The sequence below is a fragment of the Hypanus sabinus genome, chromosome 13 (genome assembly GCF_030144855.1).
Source record: "Hypanus sabinus isolate sHypSab1 chromosome 13, sHypSab1.hap1, whole genome shotgun sequence".
Lineage (NCBI taxonomy): Eukaryota > Metazoa > Chordata > Chondrichthyes > Myliobatiformes > Dasyatidae > Hypanus > Hypanus sabinus.
Window position 1 is genome coordinate 89,328,734 of NC_082718.1, and position 19,973 is coordinate 89,348,706.

Genomic DNA, 19,973 nt, shown 5'->3' on the forward strand with positions numbered 1-19,973 from the left:
GCTGTAACAGCACTGGCCTAACAACCATGCTGCACTGCCTAAAGTTCAAAGTAAATTTTATTATCAAAATACATGCACTCTTGGGATTCACTTCGTGGGCATACTCAACAAATCTATAAAAATAATAATTATAACAGTATCTATGAAAGACTGCCCAACTATATATTGAAACCAATCTTGTTTTTAACTCTTACAAAAGAGTACTTGGTACAAAATCAGTAATGAGTAGGTATTGCACCTTCACGATTGTTTTACTTCTGGTAGGACAGGCGTCAACATGAACATCAAAAAAGAGCTGGCCTTGTTTTGATTAACATTCCTCATCAGTCAAAACCACCCAAACGTTACTTTACATTTGTAGATGTGTAGGGAGAGTTGAAAGGAGCGTGGGGAGAATATAATAGGGTCACCGAAGGGTTAGTATAATGAAACGGTGACCATTCGTCCTTGGATGCTGCCTGACCCACTGAGTTCCTCCAGGATTTTGTGCGTGCTGCTTTGGATTTCCAGCATCTGCAGAACTTCTCGTGTTTGGTACAAAGAGCTCGATAGACAGTCGGTACAGACTCAATGGGCCAAACATCCTGCTTCTCTGCTCCATGACTCAGTATCTCACAATATCCAAATGCTTAGAAATGGAGAAGGGTTCCTTGACAATTACATCCAGAACAAGAATTAAACTAGCCCACCTTGTCTTATCCCACTTGACTCAAGAACAATTTACTTAGTATGTTTGGACTTCCATACATCCTTATCCAATTTGGCATGGAACATATTAAACTAAAGAACAGACTGCAATCTTACCCATCTCTGCATATGCATTTGGTTTCTCTTGTAAACATCTCTTCTCGGGTGCAAGGGTCATCTCTTTTTCTGGCAGATAGTTCTTGTTATCTTTTCTCCTATCCTGGGAAGCAGGAAATAATTATTCTTCAATCTGGTCATCACTTTGCACATCAAATGAGCTTAGCTGATTTCAATAGAATACCATTACAAAATTCCTTTGGGAAATGCATTCTGGCAACTCTTACTGAGTGGCTAATTATAATGAAATGATGGCAGGTGATTCAACATTAATATTGATGTTATGTTTAATCAGGTAAAAGGATGTAAATCACAAGAAAAGAGAATAGTTACCTGGGATGTCCAGCCATCAGCAGACAGTGGGTTCACAGATTTGAAAACACTGTAAAGAGAATATACAATTAAATTCATGGGCCCTTGCAGTTCTAACACGTTCTGAGCCTGCACCTTTCACAATTAATTTGACAGCATTTTTTTTAAGCTTTCCATATACAGAATCTCAAAGTTCAAAACCAAATACTGGATGAGTAACATTAATTTTCCATGACTAACATTTGTTACATGTTGCAGGTGAGTTCCGTGACCTTATTTTGTGATGGTCAGCAGTGACGTCGGTCATTTGCAAGCTTTAAGGACAAGACACCAGCATCACCTGCTGGGATTTCAGGACCAGCGTCCTTCAGGTGGACAAGGAACCATCAAGAGCCGTGCTTGCGTTGCTGATGGTCAACCATCACCCCGACAGAATAGGTAACTAGTGCTCGAATTTTGAGGCAAAAAGGCATTACTTTCACAATAAAAAGGCCTTATTCTCATTGCAACCATCAAGAAGGAGGTACAGAAGCATGAAGGCATACACACCCACCCAACAATTCAGGAACAGCTTCTTCCCCAATGCCACCTGATTTCGGAAACCCACGAAAACTGCCCCACTACTTTTTTATTTCTATTTTTGCACTGCTTATGTGACCATTTAAAAATGTATGTGTGTATGTATATATATATATACACACACACACACACACACACTTACTGCAGTTCTTTTTTTTTCTCTATTATATATTGCAAAGTATAGCTGCCACAAAGTCAGATTTCACAATATATGCCAGTGATATTAAACCTGATTCTGATATGGAGACCATAGTAATGATTATCAAACCTTGCAGAAAGAGGAATATTTGTTCTGGCCAAACTATAAGGATCAAATATAATCATAATGAATATAGAGTTTATCTGTACTTAAGAATCTGGAGTCTTTCTGTAGTTATGTAACCATTGAGGTGTAATGATTCAGTTAGCATTGATTTAGTGTTAAGTTAAATTATGTCATTGACTATCAAAAGGAAAACGACTCCTCTCGTAAACAAACATAATGAAAAGCACCAAATGTTGGTAAAATCTGAAACTCTGACTCCATTTCTCTCTTCTCAGATGCTGCCTGACATGCTGAGTATTTTGTGTATTTGGTCTCTATGGACTAAATTGGATTCAAAATGCAAAAGTATCTTAAATCAACAAGATTTAACCTTTCCTCACCCACTTGGCTTCACCTAGCACCTTCTCGCTAGCCTCCTTCCCCTCCCCTCCTCTCCAGCTTTTTATTCTGACATCCACCCTCTTCCTCCTGAAGTTGACAGCTAGCCCGAGAGGTCGACTGTCTATTTGTTTCCACAGATGCAGCCTGGCCTGGTGAGTTCTTCCAGCATTCTCTGTCCATTGTTGAGCTATCTCAGCACTGACAAAAATCACATTAGGCATTTTTTTTTTAAATTTAATTTTTGTTAAATACGTATGGCCCAATAAAGTGAGCTACTAGTTCACGAGGCCACACTTCTGTTTATTGGTTCAACCAGAAAAGCTGTAATTTCTCCCAGTTTTAATCATGAATTTAGAAACTTGCAACGTTTCTGTTGAAACCTTACCATCTTGGTTCTAATTGATTTTGTGACAGCACGCTGTCAGGAAAACACTTACCTTGATTCGGTTTTATGTTCTTCATGTTCCGATTGCGCACACAACTTCTTTTCTAGCTTCTGGAGAAAAGGAGAGAGTAGCAGTTAAAAAGTTACACAGTAGGTAACAATCAACACATGCTACAAACCTCTAGAAGTCTAAAGAAAGAAGCTAAGGTGGCAATACGGATAGAAAGGCGAACATGGCAAAAGAGCTTCTTGACTGTAACAATCAACTGAACAGGATATATGAGAAAAAGGATTACAGAAACATTATATTGATCGAGATGGAGAAAGAACATTTCCTGACTCCTTCAGTGAGTTGTGGGATCGTGGTTGACAAAAAAAAAGAACTACAAGACATCTTTATGACCCCTTGAACCTTCCCTTTCATTCTGTGAAGTGATGGCATCTTGGTTTCTGGGTTTGGAAGTGGAGAAAAAAGCTATTAAGCCTCCTGGCCCTTGGCCACACTGCAAAGTAAAATGACATCAAATCCCACCAATGGCACATACCCACAGACACCTGCTCCACTTCCTCTTGTCCACTGCAAGTCCAATTTCTACCCCCTATTTTCCCTTTATTCCCGTGACACAAACCTAAATTAACCTGGGCCTTGAGATTCAGCAGCTGAGCACCTGCAAGCCTTCCGGGGAGGGTTCCATAGGCTCATGAATCTTTGAGAAAACTCTGTAGCTATGTCCCACCACTTGCTAGCCTAAGGAAATAGCCTCTGAGCACCTAACTCTTCCATGAAGACCAGCCACAATTTGCATTTCACTCCATTATAATGATTTTGCTGCCCTCATTATTTCCTTTCCAGACGCGTTAGGCTTGTCCTCAGCATCTCTCACGACATAGTCTTACGTCACACCGTGGCCATCTTACTAGCTACCAATTCTGTCGGTTTATTTCAAGTACGGATAATTGTAAATACATCCATGTTTTGCTAGATTTAATAGGAGCAGCTATTTCAAAATAAAATTTACAATTTCACAATAGCTCTCTCCTTGCCCTTCAGTGTTGTGAGACTGAAAGTTGAGCAAGTCCAGCCAAATTCCTCATGAGGTTAAGTTTTTCTTGCAATTGATTCAAGTATTAAAATACATAAAAACTGCAATGTTATGTTTCATGGGTTCAAATGATGCAGGATATATTGGTAACACTGAGGTAACTGAAAAGATGAGGTCCATCACATTCAACAACCGCTTGCATGTTCTGGAAATACACTGGTGATAATCATTCAGACTGAAATAAACACCCAAATTTATTTACTTATTGATTGAGATACAGCATGGAGTAGGTCCCTCCGGTCGCGGCGCCCTGCAATTCCCTGATTTCATCCTAGCCTAATCACAGGACAATTTACAACGGCCAACTAACCTAACAAGTAACCTACCAACCAATTAACCTTCAAGCCACACCACCCAGCAGTCCCCCAATTTAATCCTAACCTAATCACGGGACAATTTACAATGACCAATTAACCTACCAACCAGACAACCGTTGGACTGTGGGAGGAAACCCACGCGGTCACAGGGAGAATGTACAAACTTCTTACAGGCAATGGTGGGAATTGAACCTGGTTCGCCTGTACTGTAAAGCACGGTGCTTAACCACTACGCTACCGTGCTTCCCACTGGTTCACAGCAGCCAGTGATGCCGTTCACAAGAACAGATATTTTCCAGCCATTCTTTGAGAACAGGGGTTCCCAACCTTTTTTTTAATGCCATGGACCCCTACCATTAACTGAGGGGCCTATGGACCACAGGTTGGGAACCCCTGACTGAGAACTTCATTTATGCTAGAAAGAATATACAATGGTTTGCACTTGTCAATCGATCACCTCCACAGCTTCGGTTTTCAGAGCTAGCTGCTGCTCCAGCTCTGCAATCTGATTGGCTGAGCTCTCCTGGAGGTCATGGAATGCAGTCTGGAGGTGTTGAATCTCTTTCAGCAGTCGGATAATCTCTCGGTCTTTAGCAACCAATGCTGTTTCCAGTCTCGAACCTGGGCACATCAGAACATTTGCTTGATCCTGGATAGGAAAAGAAAGAATCCTTTAGCACCTTATACAGTGTTTTCCTCAGACTTCATTGGAAAACTATGGAACAACTGCAGATCCAAACTAGTAGTAACCTTACATATCTTTCCTACCCAGCCAGCTAGCCCTCCCACCTCCCTTTTATCCTGGCGTCTTCCCCTCCTCACCATGGGTCCTGAAAAAAGGCCTCGGCCTGAAACATCGAATGTTTATTCATCTCCAGGGATGCTGTCTGACCTGCTGAGTTCCACAACCATTTTGTGCATTTTGCTTTGGATTTCCAGCACCTACGGACTTCCTCATGTGTTTGTTCCTTAAAGTTTAATTTCACTACTATGAAGGTGAATACTTATGCAATGCAAGTTTATAGAGGAAAAAAAATTGGATTTTTAAAGTAAGTGAAATTAATGAAGAAACAACGTAGTGGGTTTATTGAATGTCAGGGTTAAGTTTAGAAACACCAGTCAAGGAATTTCATTGTTAAAGCAAACAGACATGCATTGTGTTAGGTAATTCAGCACCAGAGAAAAAGGCTTCGTTTTTTGAGAGTCAGCTTTTGCTTTTATACCACAGGATGCTTTGATGTGAATGAAATGTGTTCATTGATACCAAACTGATACCACAGTCTATTATATTGCAAACATGATGTTTTAGAGTTTATACTGTAAATAAAATCAGCTTAGTTACAGGACCATGCTAACTGGAATTTTAATGGCTATTTTTCCTTAGGAAGATGCAGAAACTTCAGGTCCAGCCGTCGATTCTCCGGACATTTTATAAATGCTTCTTTGACTCAGTATTAAACTACAACATCACGGCATGGTTCAGAGCAAATGAGCACTGTCAACCTCAGCCCACTCAATGGAATTGTCAGAATAAACAGCAAACTCATTGGCCAGGAACAAGAATCTCTCGGCAGCGTCCATCAGAGACGGACAATAAAGAAACTCAACAAACAGTAGAGGACATTATGCATACACTACACTCTCTTGCCATTTGGACGCTGCTACAGGTCCCGGCCCATCAGCACCAGGACAGCCTTATCCAGTTTTGAGCATTCATCCAGTCACCTTCTCAACCCCCAATTTTGAATATATAGTATGCAAAGCACCTTTGACAATAAAAACAGTCAGTTTTAGTATATGTATTTGTATTTTAAATTGCATGCATTAATTTTTAGTAATTATTATCCACTGTGAGTCTTTTATATCATGTTTAACTATATGCAGTGTGGTGTTGTGTACCTAAGTTCTGTGATGTAGCCCTTACCACTGCACAAAGTTCCTCATGGAAAATAACGCGAATTGAACTGAACATGTTACTCGCACTTTTTTCCCCTTTTGGCCTGATGATGAATCCCAGTAAGGCAATCTATTATTTAGAGCACATGTACAGAGTTGCATTGGTTTTCAGCTGGATATTTAGTCTTGAAAAAAATACCATTGGCAAGTAACTTAGAGCCAAAGCACCACATTATTGCCTCAGCTTTTAAAAGACAGGCCACTTTGTGGATCTGTGATAATGGAGAGCTTAACCACGATTGTGTGCATTTCCTTTTCATGAGTTGCACCACGCCAGTTTTCCATTTCTCTGTAAATGTTTTGATAAAGCTTTGGTGCTGATACAAAAATGCCCCAAAAATTACTGAGCATTTAAATTTAGAACAACATCTTGCAAACATCACAAAAAAAGCAATGATACATGATAGAGAGAAAAAAAATCCAGCTGTAGAGCCTTAAGCACATGGGAAGTTCAAAGACCCAACGAAAGAAAAAGCTACTATTGTGTTTCAAATCACATTATTTAACTCAAATCAGATATATCAGATAACATGTTCCAGCTTCTGACATCTACCATCAAACATTTGATCTGGAAGAACAGTACTGGCCTACAAGATCAAGCCTGAGACAGCATGGCCAAGGTCATTCGATTTTATCTGTGCTTCCTACAGTTGCCCCCTCCCCACTCCCCATTTTTTCTTCTAATTGTTTCTTAAGTGATTTCTGGATTTCCATCTTTACTGCTGACCTATACTGATTTCCTACATCGGCTGCTTCCTTCCACAAGAGTTTTAGCCCTAAATCTGCCATCTACCTGCCTGTAGGGTTTGAAGATTTCTAAATCTGCCATCTACCTGCCTGTAGGGTTTGAAGATTTCTAAATCTGTCATCTACCTGCCTGTAGGGTTTGAAGATTTCTAAATCTGCCATCTACCTGCCTGTAGGGTTTGAAGATTTCTAAATCTGTCATCTACCTGCCTGTAGGGTTTGAAGATTTCTAAATCTGCCATCTACCTGCCTGTAGGGTTTGAAGATTTCTAAATCTGCCATCTACCTGCCTGTAGGGTTTGAAGATTTCTAAATCTGCCATCTACCTGCCTGTAGGGTTTGAAGATTTCTAAATCTGTCATCTACCTGCCTGTAGGGTTTGAAGATTTCTAAATCTGCCATCTACCTGCCTGTAGGGTTTGAAGATTTCTAAATCTGCCATCTACCTGCCTGTAGGGTTTGAAGATTTCTAAATCTGCCATCTACCTGCCTGTAGGGTTTGAAGATTTCTAAATCTGCCATCTACCTGCCTGTAGGGTTTGAAGATTTCTAAATCTGCCATGTACCTGCCTGTAGGGTTTGAAGATTTCTAAATCTGTCATCTACCTGCCTGTAGGGTTTGAAGATTTCTAAATCTGCCATCTACCTGCCTGTAGGGTTTGAAGATTTCTAAATCTGTCATCTACCTGCCTGTAGGGTTTGAAGATTTCTAAATCTGCCATCTACCTGCCTGTAGGGTTTGAAGATTTCTAAATCTGCCATCTACCTGCCTGTAGGGTTTGAAGATTTCTAAATCTGCCATCTACCTGCCTGTAGGGTTTGAAGATTTCTAAATCTGTCATCTACCTGCCTGTAGGGTTTGAAGATTTCTAAATCTGCCATCTACCTGCCTGTAGGGTTTGAAGATTTCTAAATCTGTCATCTACCTGCCTGTAGGGTTTGAAGATTTCTAAATCTGCCATCTACCTGCCTGTAGGGTTTGAAGATTTCTAAATCTGTCATCTACCTGCCTGTAGGGTTTGAAGATTTCTAAATCTGCCATCTACCTGCCTGTAGGGTTTGAAGATTTCTAAATCTGCCATCTACCTGCCTGTAGGGTTTGAAGATTTCTAAATCTGCCATCTACCTGCCTGTAGGGTTTGAAGATTTCTAAATCTGCCATCTACCTGCCTGTAGGGTTTGAAGATTTCTAAATCTGCCATGTACCTGCCTGTAGGGTTTGAAGATTTCTAAATCTGCCATCTACCTGCCTGTAGGGTTTGAAGATTTCTAAATCTGCCATCTACCTGCCTGTAAGGTTTGAAGATTTCTAAATCTGCCATGTACCTGCCTGTAGGGTTTGAAGATTTCTAAATCTGCCATGTACCTGCCTGTAGGGTTTGAAGATTTCTAAATCTGCCATCTACCTGCCTGTAGGGTTTGAAGATTTCTAAATCTGCCATCTACCTGCCTGTAGGGTTTGAAGATTTCTAAATCTGCCATCTACCTGCCTGTAGGGTTTGAAGATTTCTAAATCTGCCATCTACCTGCCTGTAGGGTTTGAAGATTTCTAAATCTGCCATCTACCTGCCTGTAGGGTTTGAAGATTTCTAAATCTGCCATCTACCTGCCTGTAGGGTTTGAAGATTTCTAAATCTGCCATTTACCTGCCCGTAGGGTTTGAAGATTTCTAAATCTGCCATTTACCTGCCTGTAGGGTTTGAAGATTTCTAAATCTGCCATTTACCTGCTCGTAGGGTTTGAAAATTTTGGTAGTAGGTTGAGTTGTTGAGCGGGCTGCATACTTCAAACCCCTCCCAACACCCTTTTACAATTTTTGTATGCAGTATTGTACTGTATTGTAGATTCTTTACACACTTTTTGTTTCGAATAGTTTTATTTTTCTAAAGCTAAGCTTCCAATGCATGTGAGAGGAGTACTTGACCCCAAGTTGCACACTGGAGCACACCCACTCCAAGGACTCTCGACCTCACAAGTACCTGCCTCGTTCAGTGAGCAAAAATTCTCTTTCATTCAGTATTCAAGAGTCCACTGCTTTAAAGTTTAATTATCAGTTCTGCCTCAAGACACTTTGAAAGCCCTCCCAACCACTGAGCACATCTATCGGGAGCGTTGCTGGGGTAAAGCAACCGCCATCATCAAAGATCCTCCCCACCCAGGTCATGCTCTTTTCTCGCTGCTACCATCAGGACGAAGGTACAGGAGCCTCGGGACTCGTACCACAAGGTTCACGAACAGTTACTATCCCTCAGACATCAGGCTGTTGAACAAAAGGGGGTAACTACACTCATTCTACTTCTGGTGTTCCCACAACCGATGGTCTAATTTTAAGGACTCTTTATCTTATTTCCTGCCCTCATTATTTCATGCTGTTTATTTATATTTGCATTTGCACAGATTGTCGTCCATTGATCCAGCTTACGGTTTTGCTAAGTATGCCCGGCAGAAAAAGATTCCCAGGGCTGGATGTGGTGACGTGTTTGCACTCTGATAATAAATTTTACTTTGGCCTTTTGTGCTTTTCAAAAATTTATCTCAAGTTGGGCAGTTGGGCAGCATCTTCGTGTGCTCTGAATTCACACAGGCTGTTATTCACTAATAATTCTCCTTCGCTCCCAGATCCTTACCACTGTACCAATCCGTGGAGAACGACAGGCCAAATGAATGGAGCAATTCACAGACTGTTCCCGAAGACTCTCCACTTCCCTCTGAGCAGCTTCAGCCCTCTAAAACAGACAAAATTTTAAAAAAACTGAATTCCAACATCACAGTTCATCTGTGATTCTTCTCATTTTTGTTTTTATTTTGCTTGCTTATTGACTTCAGTTATAAATTAATTCTGGACCAGAACTGAAAACAACCATCTAGTGCATAATTTGCAGTGGGCTTTGAACTATTGGATTTCATACTTCAGCAAAGTTCAAATAGAAGCTCAAATACCTCTCTTGATGCGCTAATTATACACATTAATGTGGAGTACCAGCTGAGGGTTCGGGGTACTTGAAAGATCAAAACCAAAGCACAAGCTTGTACATTGTATTGCAAACATTTATCATTTAGTAAATGACAATTAGATAAAATTTCACACTACCATCCATCAAATAGAAGATACTGCTGTGCAATATCATGATAAATGTAAATGAGCAAAGTTATTCAATTTGGTTCAATGTGGAAATCAAGAACTCAGCAGAAGTATTTTATCAATGTGCGTTCACATATTTTATTTAACTGGGAACACGTAAATATTACATCTCAGGGAAAAGTTATCCAACAGGATTATTTAAAGTTCAAAGTACTTTTATTATCAAAGAATATATAAATTATACAAACTTGAGATTTTTTTTTTTGCTCGTAGATATCCACAAAGCAAGAAACCCAAAAGAACCCAATTAAACAAGAGAAAAAAGATCAACACTCGATACTCAAGAGAAAGAAAAAAATACAAATCATGCAAATGATTGAAGTGGACAACAATCCAAACCAGTCCTCAGATGGAGCAACCTAGAGTAAGCCTAAAGTCTTGATTATTTCTAAATTCTTAGAATGCAGTTGAGATTTAATAACCAGCTCCCAGTAGAAATACCAAGCTCTTCAGAGCAGTTACTGATCTTTGAATTCTCCGATTCAGTTAAAATTCGACTTCAGTCACAGTTCTGCTTACTAACAGACATGTTGCAACCATTAGTATTAATGCTGCATACTTTTATATAAGAGTGTCTCTTGTCGTGGGCCCACCCCAAAAAAAAGTAGAGTTTTAGCAGTCTCAGTAAATCAAAATAACGCAATTGAAAGCCATACAGAGGCTCTCAAGGTCTACTGAGATTTGGTAATCTTGGTGTTAATGACATTACACATATTAGACAGTATTCTCTGCTTCCAGTCACCACCAGGTGAACCCTGCTGGGCAGTACTATATCAGGGGGCTTCAGAGTTGAAAATTAAGGGATTTCACTGTGATGCCACACGGTGAATTCAGGGTTGCCAGAATTTCCAGGGGCTGAAGGTTGATCTCAAGGGCTGGAAATAGTTATTTTTAAAAAGGTTTCTTCAAATATTTCTGCCAGACATTCCAGGTGTGTAAAGCAAAATTACTGAAGGTTGAAAAGACGGCATCAGGAGGGCAGACAGATAAATCAATGGGGGAGGCTAGAAAAGCAGGTTTGCTGGTGGGAGACAATTTGACAGAGCCTCCATGACTTTATATACAGTTTGCATCCTACAAGTCAGACTGAAGAGCTTCCTGAAGCTCACTGTCTAGCGAAAAGGGTTCCTGGCCTTTTTTTTTGTGGCACAGACCAATACCATTAAGCAAGGGGTCCATGGACCCCAGGCTGGGAACCCACATGGTACACTGCAGGCCGGGGGTGCCCATAACAAATGACCTGTCGTTCGTAAAGCTGGTGGGTCGGGCCTGGTTAGGAGCAGTAAAAGCCAACTTTAATGGTAAAAGCTCTGCAGCTACATAATTCAATATTTAGGACCATCTTAGAGGGCTCATAGAGGAATTCCAAAGTTAGGGCCTTAACAATTGAAGGGGGTGGTTGCCACAGATTGCATGTTTAAAGTGGGGGAGGATCAACAAATACCTGAACAGGAGGAGTATGTGCGATCTAAGGACTGGAGACTGCTGGGGGGGGGGGGGGGGGCGATATGGCCATGGAGATATTATTCGAAATTTGTCAAGTTGACGCCTTGTTTAAATGGGAGTGATGTCAGTCAAAAGGGCAGGAGGGCTTTGGTTGAAATGGACCGGTGAAACCCGTGATGCTGGCAGGCTGGCCAGTCCCAAGCGTTGGGAAGTATCAGGTTGCTGGAAAAGGTACTCATGGTGATGCTAGACACATGGTCCAAAGCTCCTCAGAGCTAAAAACAGACCTGTCTGGTGTCACCAGCCACGGTGCTTCCTGTGGGGAGTCTCTTTATCCTTGGTGGGAATCTTCTGGTCGCAAATCTCTAAACTCCCTTCACACCCCACTCCCCTGGGCGTGGTATCCCAGACATCTCCTCAGCAGTGTAGAGTTTTACAGTGCCGGCCACACACCGGGGTTCAACTCCTGCCGCTGTCTGGGAGGAATCTGTACGGTCTCCCTATGACCACCGGGGTCTCCTCCCACATTCCAGAGGTGTACAGGTCAGGCTTGTTACGTTGCGGGCACGCCACATTGCCGCTGGGAGCGGGGAGACACGCGTGGACTGCTGCCAGCACGCCCTCGGACTGCGTCGGTCGCTGACGCAAACAACGCGTTTTACAGTACATTTTGATGTGCGTGTGTCAAATAAAGATATCGGTTGTGATTTGTTGTTTTGCCACCAGATGGACCAATTTGTTGATGGATTCTCCTGCTCTTTTATGGCTGTAGGTAAACTCGGGTCTTCAGTACAAGCAGGGTATCATTTCTGAAGAACAGCAACTTAACCTCATGTCAAGTTAATTGCCGATCTCCATTTTCATTAGGGCCATTTCCAACAGTACAGAAATACTGCCGCTCTCCTCCACACCGTGCAGTAATACACAACATTGCAATCCCCTGATATTTATAACACCAGTTAGCAACTGTAAACATGCAAAACTAATGCATAAAGCTGCATTATGCAAATACCCATGAGATTTAATTAATCAATAAATTATACCATTTTACTATGCAGATTAACACACACACACAAAACACTCTGGAGGTCAGGCAACATTGATGGAAAGTTTCTAGTCAAGGTTATTGTCATTTAACCACAGTATATACTTGTATACTGTCAAATGAGACAATGTTTCTCCAAACTAGGGTGCAAAGCACCACAAAACATATAAGACGCAATAATTTGGGAAAGGAAAGATAAAATCTACAGATGAATTAAGCATAGATAAATAAACTGAAGTGCATAAATTAAATATTGTAGGGTACAGAACAGATTAACCGGTGCCACTTCGAATGCGATGCAGCGGGGTGTTCAGGAGATAAATTAAATATTGTAGGGTACAGAACAGATTAACAGGGGCCACTTCGAATGCGATGCAGTGGGGTGTTCAGGAGCCTAGTGGCCCAAGGGAAGAAACTGTTTCCCATCCTGACCATTCTTGTCTTCATGCATCGGAGTCTCCTGCCTGATGGTAGAAAGTCAAAGAGGATGCTGGAAGGATGGGCGGGATCCTTGATAATACTAAGGACCCTGTGTACTCTGTGTTCCTGATTTCAGGCTGAGACCCTTCATCGGGACTGTCTGATCTACTGAATTCCTCCAGCATTTTGTGTGTGTGTGCATTACCTTAGATTTCCAGCATTTGCAGAATCTCTTTAATTTATTATGCGCATTCCTTTTAAAATAGAATCTTACACGCTTGATATTTTTTTCTCTACAAGCTGGATTCTGCTTCTTACCTGATTAGCTTTCTCTAAGTTGGTCATGATCATCCCAACTTCATCTGCCCTAAAATAGATGCAAAACGTCAGTTTGACAGGAAACAACCTACAATCATGTGAATAGGCTGCAAAATAGCAACTCATTACTTACTGCCGCAGTTGATTCAACACCAATGATGCTACACTTTGCAATACTGCTGGCCAGGCGCACATTACTGCTCGGGCTACTGAAGTACCAGAAATTTTTAGGAAACGTAGTTCAGTTTCAAGGATCAAATCTTAATATGGTTAAATCAACTTGCATGTTGTTGTACATTTTGTGAGAATTGCAATTTAAAAACGTAATGTGCTATGCACCATTGGGAATTTCAATTGTATCGATATTACGCTCCAAAGCACAGAGAATCGTGTTACAGTGTATATTAGTAGTCACATTGGTAACAGAGGAAAGCAGTGGCTTCACTTGTATTCTGCCTTCGATGACACTCTGCTCAACGTTAAATGAAGCTGTAGATAATTAAGTGGCTACGTATGATACCTGGCAGACAGTAAATCATAACTAAATGAAAACACGGACATTCAGATCTCTGTTATTACTATAGATCTTTGACACACACATACAAAATCATCTGGTGTTACAACAAACAGTGAATTGCTTCAAGTAGGAAATTGGCCCCCAATTCAATTTTCTTCTCCTGTTTATCTGATGGTCAAGTTGAATTACACATGAAATCCTATTCCATTATTCCCGAGCTCTTGGCAGATATGATTCCGCATGAGGTTTCCCCAACGGAATGCACGTCTGATCCCCGTGCTTGGGGCTATCGAATTGTTCGGCCAGAACAAAACCAAGAAAACTGCTCCTGTAGGTTTTCACGAATAAAACGGCAGAAGTGTCTTAAGTTTAAGAGAAACCGTAACAGCTCCTGTACTGCCAACCAAACACAGAACGTAAAGCGCTGTAAAAAAAACTTCACCTAATTACGTCATCACGTCAGACCAGCCTCTTAAAGTGAACCCCAAGTGGTTGTCGTGATTTACACACGTTTCCAACCATTACATTACCCCACACTCTGACTGAGCACCATCAAGAAACAAAAACAGCGCTTGGAGAGCCTAAAAGGTGAGGTGGTTTTCCTTCTTAATTACTGAAACCCTGGGGGCCCAAGAGTCTTAAATTGATGACTAAAGTTTGAACAGAGAAACAGAAACTGTCAATGCTAGCATCAACGATGTCAGTGAACGGGCAAGTTGCTATTTCGGATATTTACTCAACACAAGCAGCCGGTATTATATTTAAGGACTGCACCTTTAACAACGCCAATACACTACTGCACCGCCAAAGGTGCGGGTTCAATTCCTGCCACTGTCTGTAAGGAGTTTGCACATTCGCCCTGGGCCTGTGTGGGTTTTCTCCGGGTGCTCCAGCTTCCCTCCACGTTTCAAAGGCGTACGGGTTAGTAGGTTAATCGGTCAAAAGGGTGTACTTGGGCCACACAGGCTCGCTGGGCTGTACGTAGCCTACCTTCCTTCATAAGTCGGGCAGCACGGTAGCACAGTGGCTAGCACAACGCTTTACAGTACAGGCGACCCAGGTTCAATTCCTGCCGCTGCCTGTAAGGAGTTTTTAAACATCTCCCTCCAGGTGCTCCGGTTTCCTCTCACAGTCCAAAGACGTACCTGTTCAGAGGTTAATTGGTCATTGTAATTGTCCATGATTGGACTTGGATTAAATCGGGGGATTGTTGGACACAGCTGGAAGGGGCTATTCTGCGCTATCTCTATAATTAATACATAGATAACTAAATAAAGGTTTGTTACCATGCTGCATCTCTAAGATTAAAATTAAAATTGCCTGCTTTCTGTGTACGCTTAAGATTTTAACAACCTACTTCTATCTATAATTTATCATATGTAAGAAAAACATTTAACTAAACAAGTCAACTACATTAGTTGTTTCACATTAGTTTGATAGTATAAATTTCACAGTTCCTAAACAGTTGATCAATTCACCTGCATTTGCTAAATGTCAAACTCAAGTGTAGCACTTGGTAAAACCAATTGAGAAACATTCCTGATCTTTTGCAAATAACCGGATTTGTGCTAATCTTTTAAAAAGTTATTCTATTCTGCTCTTGTTTTTGACTTGTGGGTGTGTTTATTTTCTGTTAAGAACAACTCCCAAGAAGCTTATTAGTTTTAGGAATCTTCATCAGAACTGTAAAGTGATGATAGAGCTGACAATGATCTATGAGCAATTACTGTGAAAATATTACCCAGTGCCCTCTAAGAGGGCCACAACCTTGTCGTAGGGGTTTGGAGGCCTGTGTGCCTCAATGACTCGGAAAGCAATGTTGCCTGGAGTCAGGGCTTTGTGCTCTTGGTGGGGTCACCCATGCCAAACAGGTCAAAGGGTAGAGGTCAGACTAAGAGTGGGCCACCGGCCCTTCAGGCTCAAGGGGTTCAGCCGTGGGCTGGTCAAACAAAACTGTATTGGAAAGAGCAGTGGAGAATCTGAGCATGGCAGTATTCCTAAGTCTCCACCCGGGACTTGCGTGACTGACAGGAGCGAAAACCGAGAGGAAGGTTCTGACATGATGAAGGAAGCTCTGAGCACCATTATTGATGGAGGACCTCCATTGCTGCCCTAAACGCCAGCGGCTTAATGGGCAGTAGGTAAGTGATCAACCAATGACCTGCTCAAGACCAACGTCCATTCAGGTCAGCTCTAATAGACAATAGGTGCAGAAGTAGACTATTTGGCCCTTCGAGCCTGCACCACCATTTTGAGATCATGGCTGATCATCTACTATCAATACCCAGTTCCTGCCTTGTCCCCATATCCCTTGATTCCCCTATCCATAACATACCTATCTAGCTCCTTCTTGAAAGCATCCAGAGAATTGGCCTCCACTGCCTTCCGAGGCAGTGCATTCCAGACCCCCACAACTCTCTGGCAGAAGAAGTTTTTCCTTAACTTTGTCCTAAATGACCTACCCCTTATTCTCAAACCATGCCCTCTGGTACTGGACTCTCCCAGCATCTGGAACATATTTCCTGCCTCTATCTTGTCCAATCCCTTAATAATCTTATATGTTGCAATCAGATCCCCTCTCCATCTCTTTAATTCCAGCGTGTACAAGCCCAGTCTCTCTAACCTCTCTGCATAAGACAGTCCGGACATCCCAGGAATTAACCTCGTGAATCTCCAGAGATGTCTTGCTCGGTCTCTAACTGCACGTTCATGGCTGAAGTGGTGAAGACTGAGAAGTGCCTCCACAAGGAGATTATATAGAATGAGCAACAGTCTGCATGCAAACACTAACAACTACATAAGAATCTCGACAGCATACAGGATTTTTAAAAGCCCTGTTTGATTTCCACATTATTCCACCCTGAACCCAATTCTTTCCTGTGGTTTCTGGTATGCCAATCAAAACTGGATATACATGTTCAATTTTGGGTGGCCACTCTACCACTGGAAGAAGCGTAAAACTGGGATTCCCGCTGCTGCCTGTAAGGAGTCTGTACCATCATCTAGTGACTGAGTGGGTTTCCTCTGGGTACTCTAGGTCTCTTCCCACAGACCAAGGAGTTGTAAGTTGTCCTGTGGCTAGGCGAGGGTTAAATCAGGAGATCGCTGGGCAGTGAGGGTTGAAGGGTCGGAAGGGCTTACTCCGCACTGTACCCCAATAAATACAGGCATCCCCTGTTTTTCGAACGTTCGCTTTACGACAACTCACTGTTATGAAAGACCTACCTTCGAACCTGCTTTCACTAACCAAAGAGGATTTTCACTTTAATGAGAAAAAGGCCCCTGCTTTATACGTGTGTTTACCCCGACAAAGACTACAATGACTGTGAAGCCTTGTGTGCGCAGCTGTTTGCGCATGCGTGTACGTGCCGATCCTTTTTCTCCAAATCGATTTTGGCTCGCTGTCTTCCCGATTTTGATAAGCGAAACTACACTGTACATAAAATATTTCTACTTTTTATAGGCTGTATATTTATCATATCATTCCTGCTTTTACTATATGTTAGTGTTATTTTAGGTTTTATGTGTTATTTGGTATGATTTGGTAGGTTATTTTTTGGGTCTGGGAACGCTCAATAATTTTTCCCATATAAATGAATGGTAATTGCTTCTTCGCTTCACAACGTTTCTGTTTACAAACGGTTTCACAGGAATGCTCTACCTTTGGACAGTGGGGGAAACCTGTAAACAGGTGCTTTCTCGCCACGTGCTACCTGTAGGATACGTGCTGCTATTGGATAATCTGAAACTGGCAAGGCCTTTCAGAAGTGCTACCTCTGCAGGCACCTGGCTCCAAGCTTTGTCCATTGATCAGAGCCTGTTGCCACACCAGCCCTCCTGTCAGACATCCCGCTCTCCGAACCTTTGTCTTGGCCTCTGAATCAGGGCAAAATCTTCCCTCTCTCACTATTTGCAGCAACCCCTCCACATGGCCAGCCCCAAACTAGAACCTGCCCCACCCTTTGCTTCCTCTTTTATTCTGAATGACATCGACTCTGATGGAAGCTTTGAAGCCAACATCCTTTCTCCCAACCCCCACATCACCATGGTAAAGGCAGAAAAATCAATTATGATTTACTTCGTTAGTTTTACCGCTCTAACTTTATATCCTTCAGATTTTACCCTGCTTTGCTTTTTTAATGAGTTATTGACATATAGTAGAACCTTCGGGTGTATGGGACGTCCTGGGAGGGGTAGCCCTTCTGGTGAGGGGGTTTGCCATGTCCATTCACTCACCTTTGGTCCCCACTGGACACTCAGCTCTCACCTGTGGCTCCAAGTAGCTGTCTGAATGCCCCAGTACACAGCTTGGACAGGCGGGCTAAACCAGGTGAGGGTAGCGGGTGGGCCTCATACCCCGGTGAGACGAGGGACATGCCTGCCCTGGCATGCGAAGTCAGCTCTAGCGGACCGGGCGGATGAGATCTACTGTGAGATCCAATGGCCAGGAACGCGGAGAGCGGAGGGCTGGTGTGATGGGCGTCGACTGCAAGCAAGGAAGATCCCAGTTGGTGACGCCTGTTTGTACCTATGGAGCCGGACTTCTGAGGTCGAGAGGACGGAGCTGCCCAAGTGCAACGGCTCTTCCACTTTCAAACTCCCCCGAACACGGTTTCCGTCATCGTCGGACACGACAGACGATTCCTACCCACAACTCGCAGCGAAAGCTTCAGGCAGGGAACTCGGCATAACTATTTAAGTGGGCCTGAGCTTGAGGAAATGAACTGCCGCTACCCTGCATACCCAGTCCGTTAATTCTGCAACGGAAAGCCAGATCTGTGTATCCTGGACGCTAAAAGGCGGGAGTTCACTCCCGGTCAGTTTAACAGTTAAAAACTAAACATCGAAAACAGAAATCTCCAGCTATGCTTATACTATTTATAGCCGTGCTGCAACTGTTAATTAAAATATTTTATTTTACAGCCCAATTTCACACATTAGCATTTTCAGCCCCATTTGTTAATAGATGCTCATTAATTCTCTGCACTCGAGGATTAGGAGAACGATCTCCAGACCCAAACTAGTTCAGGAGGTTTGGACAATTTCCATTGTTCAGTAATTCCTAAATGCATCGGCAGCAGAAAACTAATACCTGGTGAAAGTGCAGCTACTTTCAAAGGACAGAAAACTTCCTGTATTTTCATCCAGTCGTCTTTCAACAAATACACCCCGAAGTCTCTTACAATTCCCTGCCCACCTCAATATCAGCTTCTTTTTTCTACCATTTCTTTTCCCCTTTTCATTTTACATCAGCATCTTTAGGCTACAAAGCCAGCCTCTCATTCAATGCGTGATCTCATCTTCATTCCCCTGCTAGTCTTCCCACCCCTATCCTCCTACAAGACTAGCCTCACGCGCTGGCAGTGTATCTGGCTAAGGCAGTGCTTCCAGCACCTGCAGCTTTCTGTCCAATTAATTTCACTCTGCAAAAGCTAAACTACAATGTTCCTGACGCAACCAGAAATAAAACATGCTGAGTGCGATCGCTTGTAGGCATGTGGGGTCAACATATTAAATGCCTTTTCTCCTTGTTCTGATCTAAATATTGCAGCAGTCAAGCACAAAGATTATTAAACACAGAGTTCCCTCCTACTGATCCAACTGCGCTGCACAACTGTACTCCAATCAAACCTGGCCACACCACCACAGAGCTTCAAACATTGTTACGTACCTGTATTAGTTGACCATCTAGTAGACAGCATAGAACAGATCAGCACAGAAACAGGCCCTTTGGCCCACAAGGCTGTTGCCAAACCAGCTAAAAAGCAAATCAAAAACTCCCAGACTCTTAATCCCTCCTACATACACAATGTCCGTATCCCTCCATCTTCCTCACATCCATGTGCCTATCCAAATGTCTCTTAAAAGCCTCTAATGTACTTGCCTCTACCCCCATACCGGGCAGCATGCTCCAGGCAAAGACTTCTAATACGATATGCTGGCCAGTCCTGTAACTGGGCTACAGAACTGCAGCACCGACTTCTGATTATTGAAAGAAGCACCGACCTGTTGTTTCTGTTAAATCTGATATCCCTATAGACTGTATTTTATTAAACTAATAAGTGACATTTAATTATAACGCACAGAATGTCGCGTCCTGAGGTTAGTTGCTAATTTCCAATCAGCTCCTTAATTAGAACAGGTAATTTGCTGAGGGCAAAAAGAAAATACAGCTCAAAAATTGTCCAAGTAGTTCTGTACATTGGGATCCTTGGCCTCTCCTAAGCTTCCACTCC

At 42.4% G+C, this 19,973-nt stretch overlaps 1 protein-coding gene across 10 annotated transcripts in view; it reads right to left on the reverse strand.

Moving 5' to 3' along the window:
- cux2b (cut-like homeobox 2b) overlaps positions 1 to 19,973 on the reverse strand; it is a 362,613-nt gene that overhangs the window by 60,327 nt on the left and 282,313 nt on the right. For all 10 annotated transcript variants that reach the window (XM_059988147.1, XM_059988140.1, XM_059988138.1 and 7 more), the window contains 6 exons: positions 13,221 to 13,269; positions 9,477 to 9,575; positions 4,604 to 4,795; positions 2,779 to 2,837; positions 1,138 to 1,186; positions 805 to 907 (listed from right to left, as the gene is read on the reverse strand). In XM_059988147.1, the coding sequence (XP_059844130.1) occupies positions 805 to 907; positions 1,138 to 1,186; positions 2,779 to 2,837; positions 4,604 to 4,795; positions 9,477 to 9,575; positions 13,221 to 13,269 (551 nt within the window). The remainder of the gene's footprint in view (positions 1 to 804; positions 908 to 1,137; positions 1,187 to 2,778; positions 2,838 to 4,603; positions 4,796 to 9,476; positions 9,576 to 13,220; positions 13,270 to 19,973) is intronic.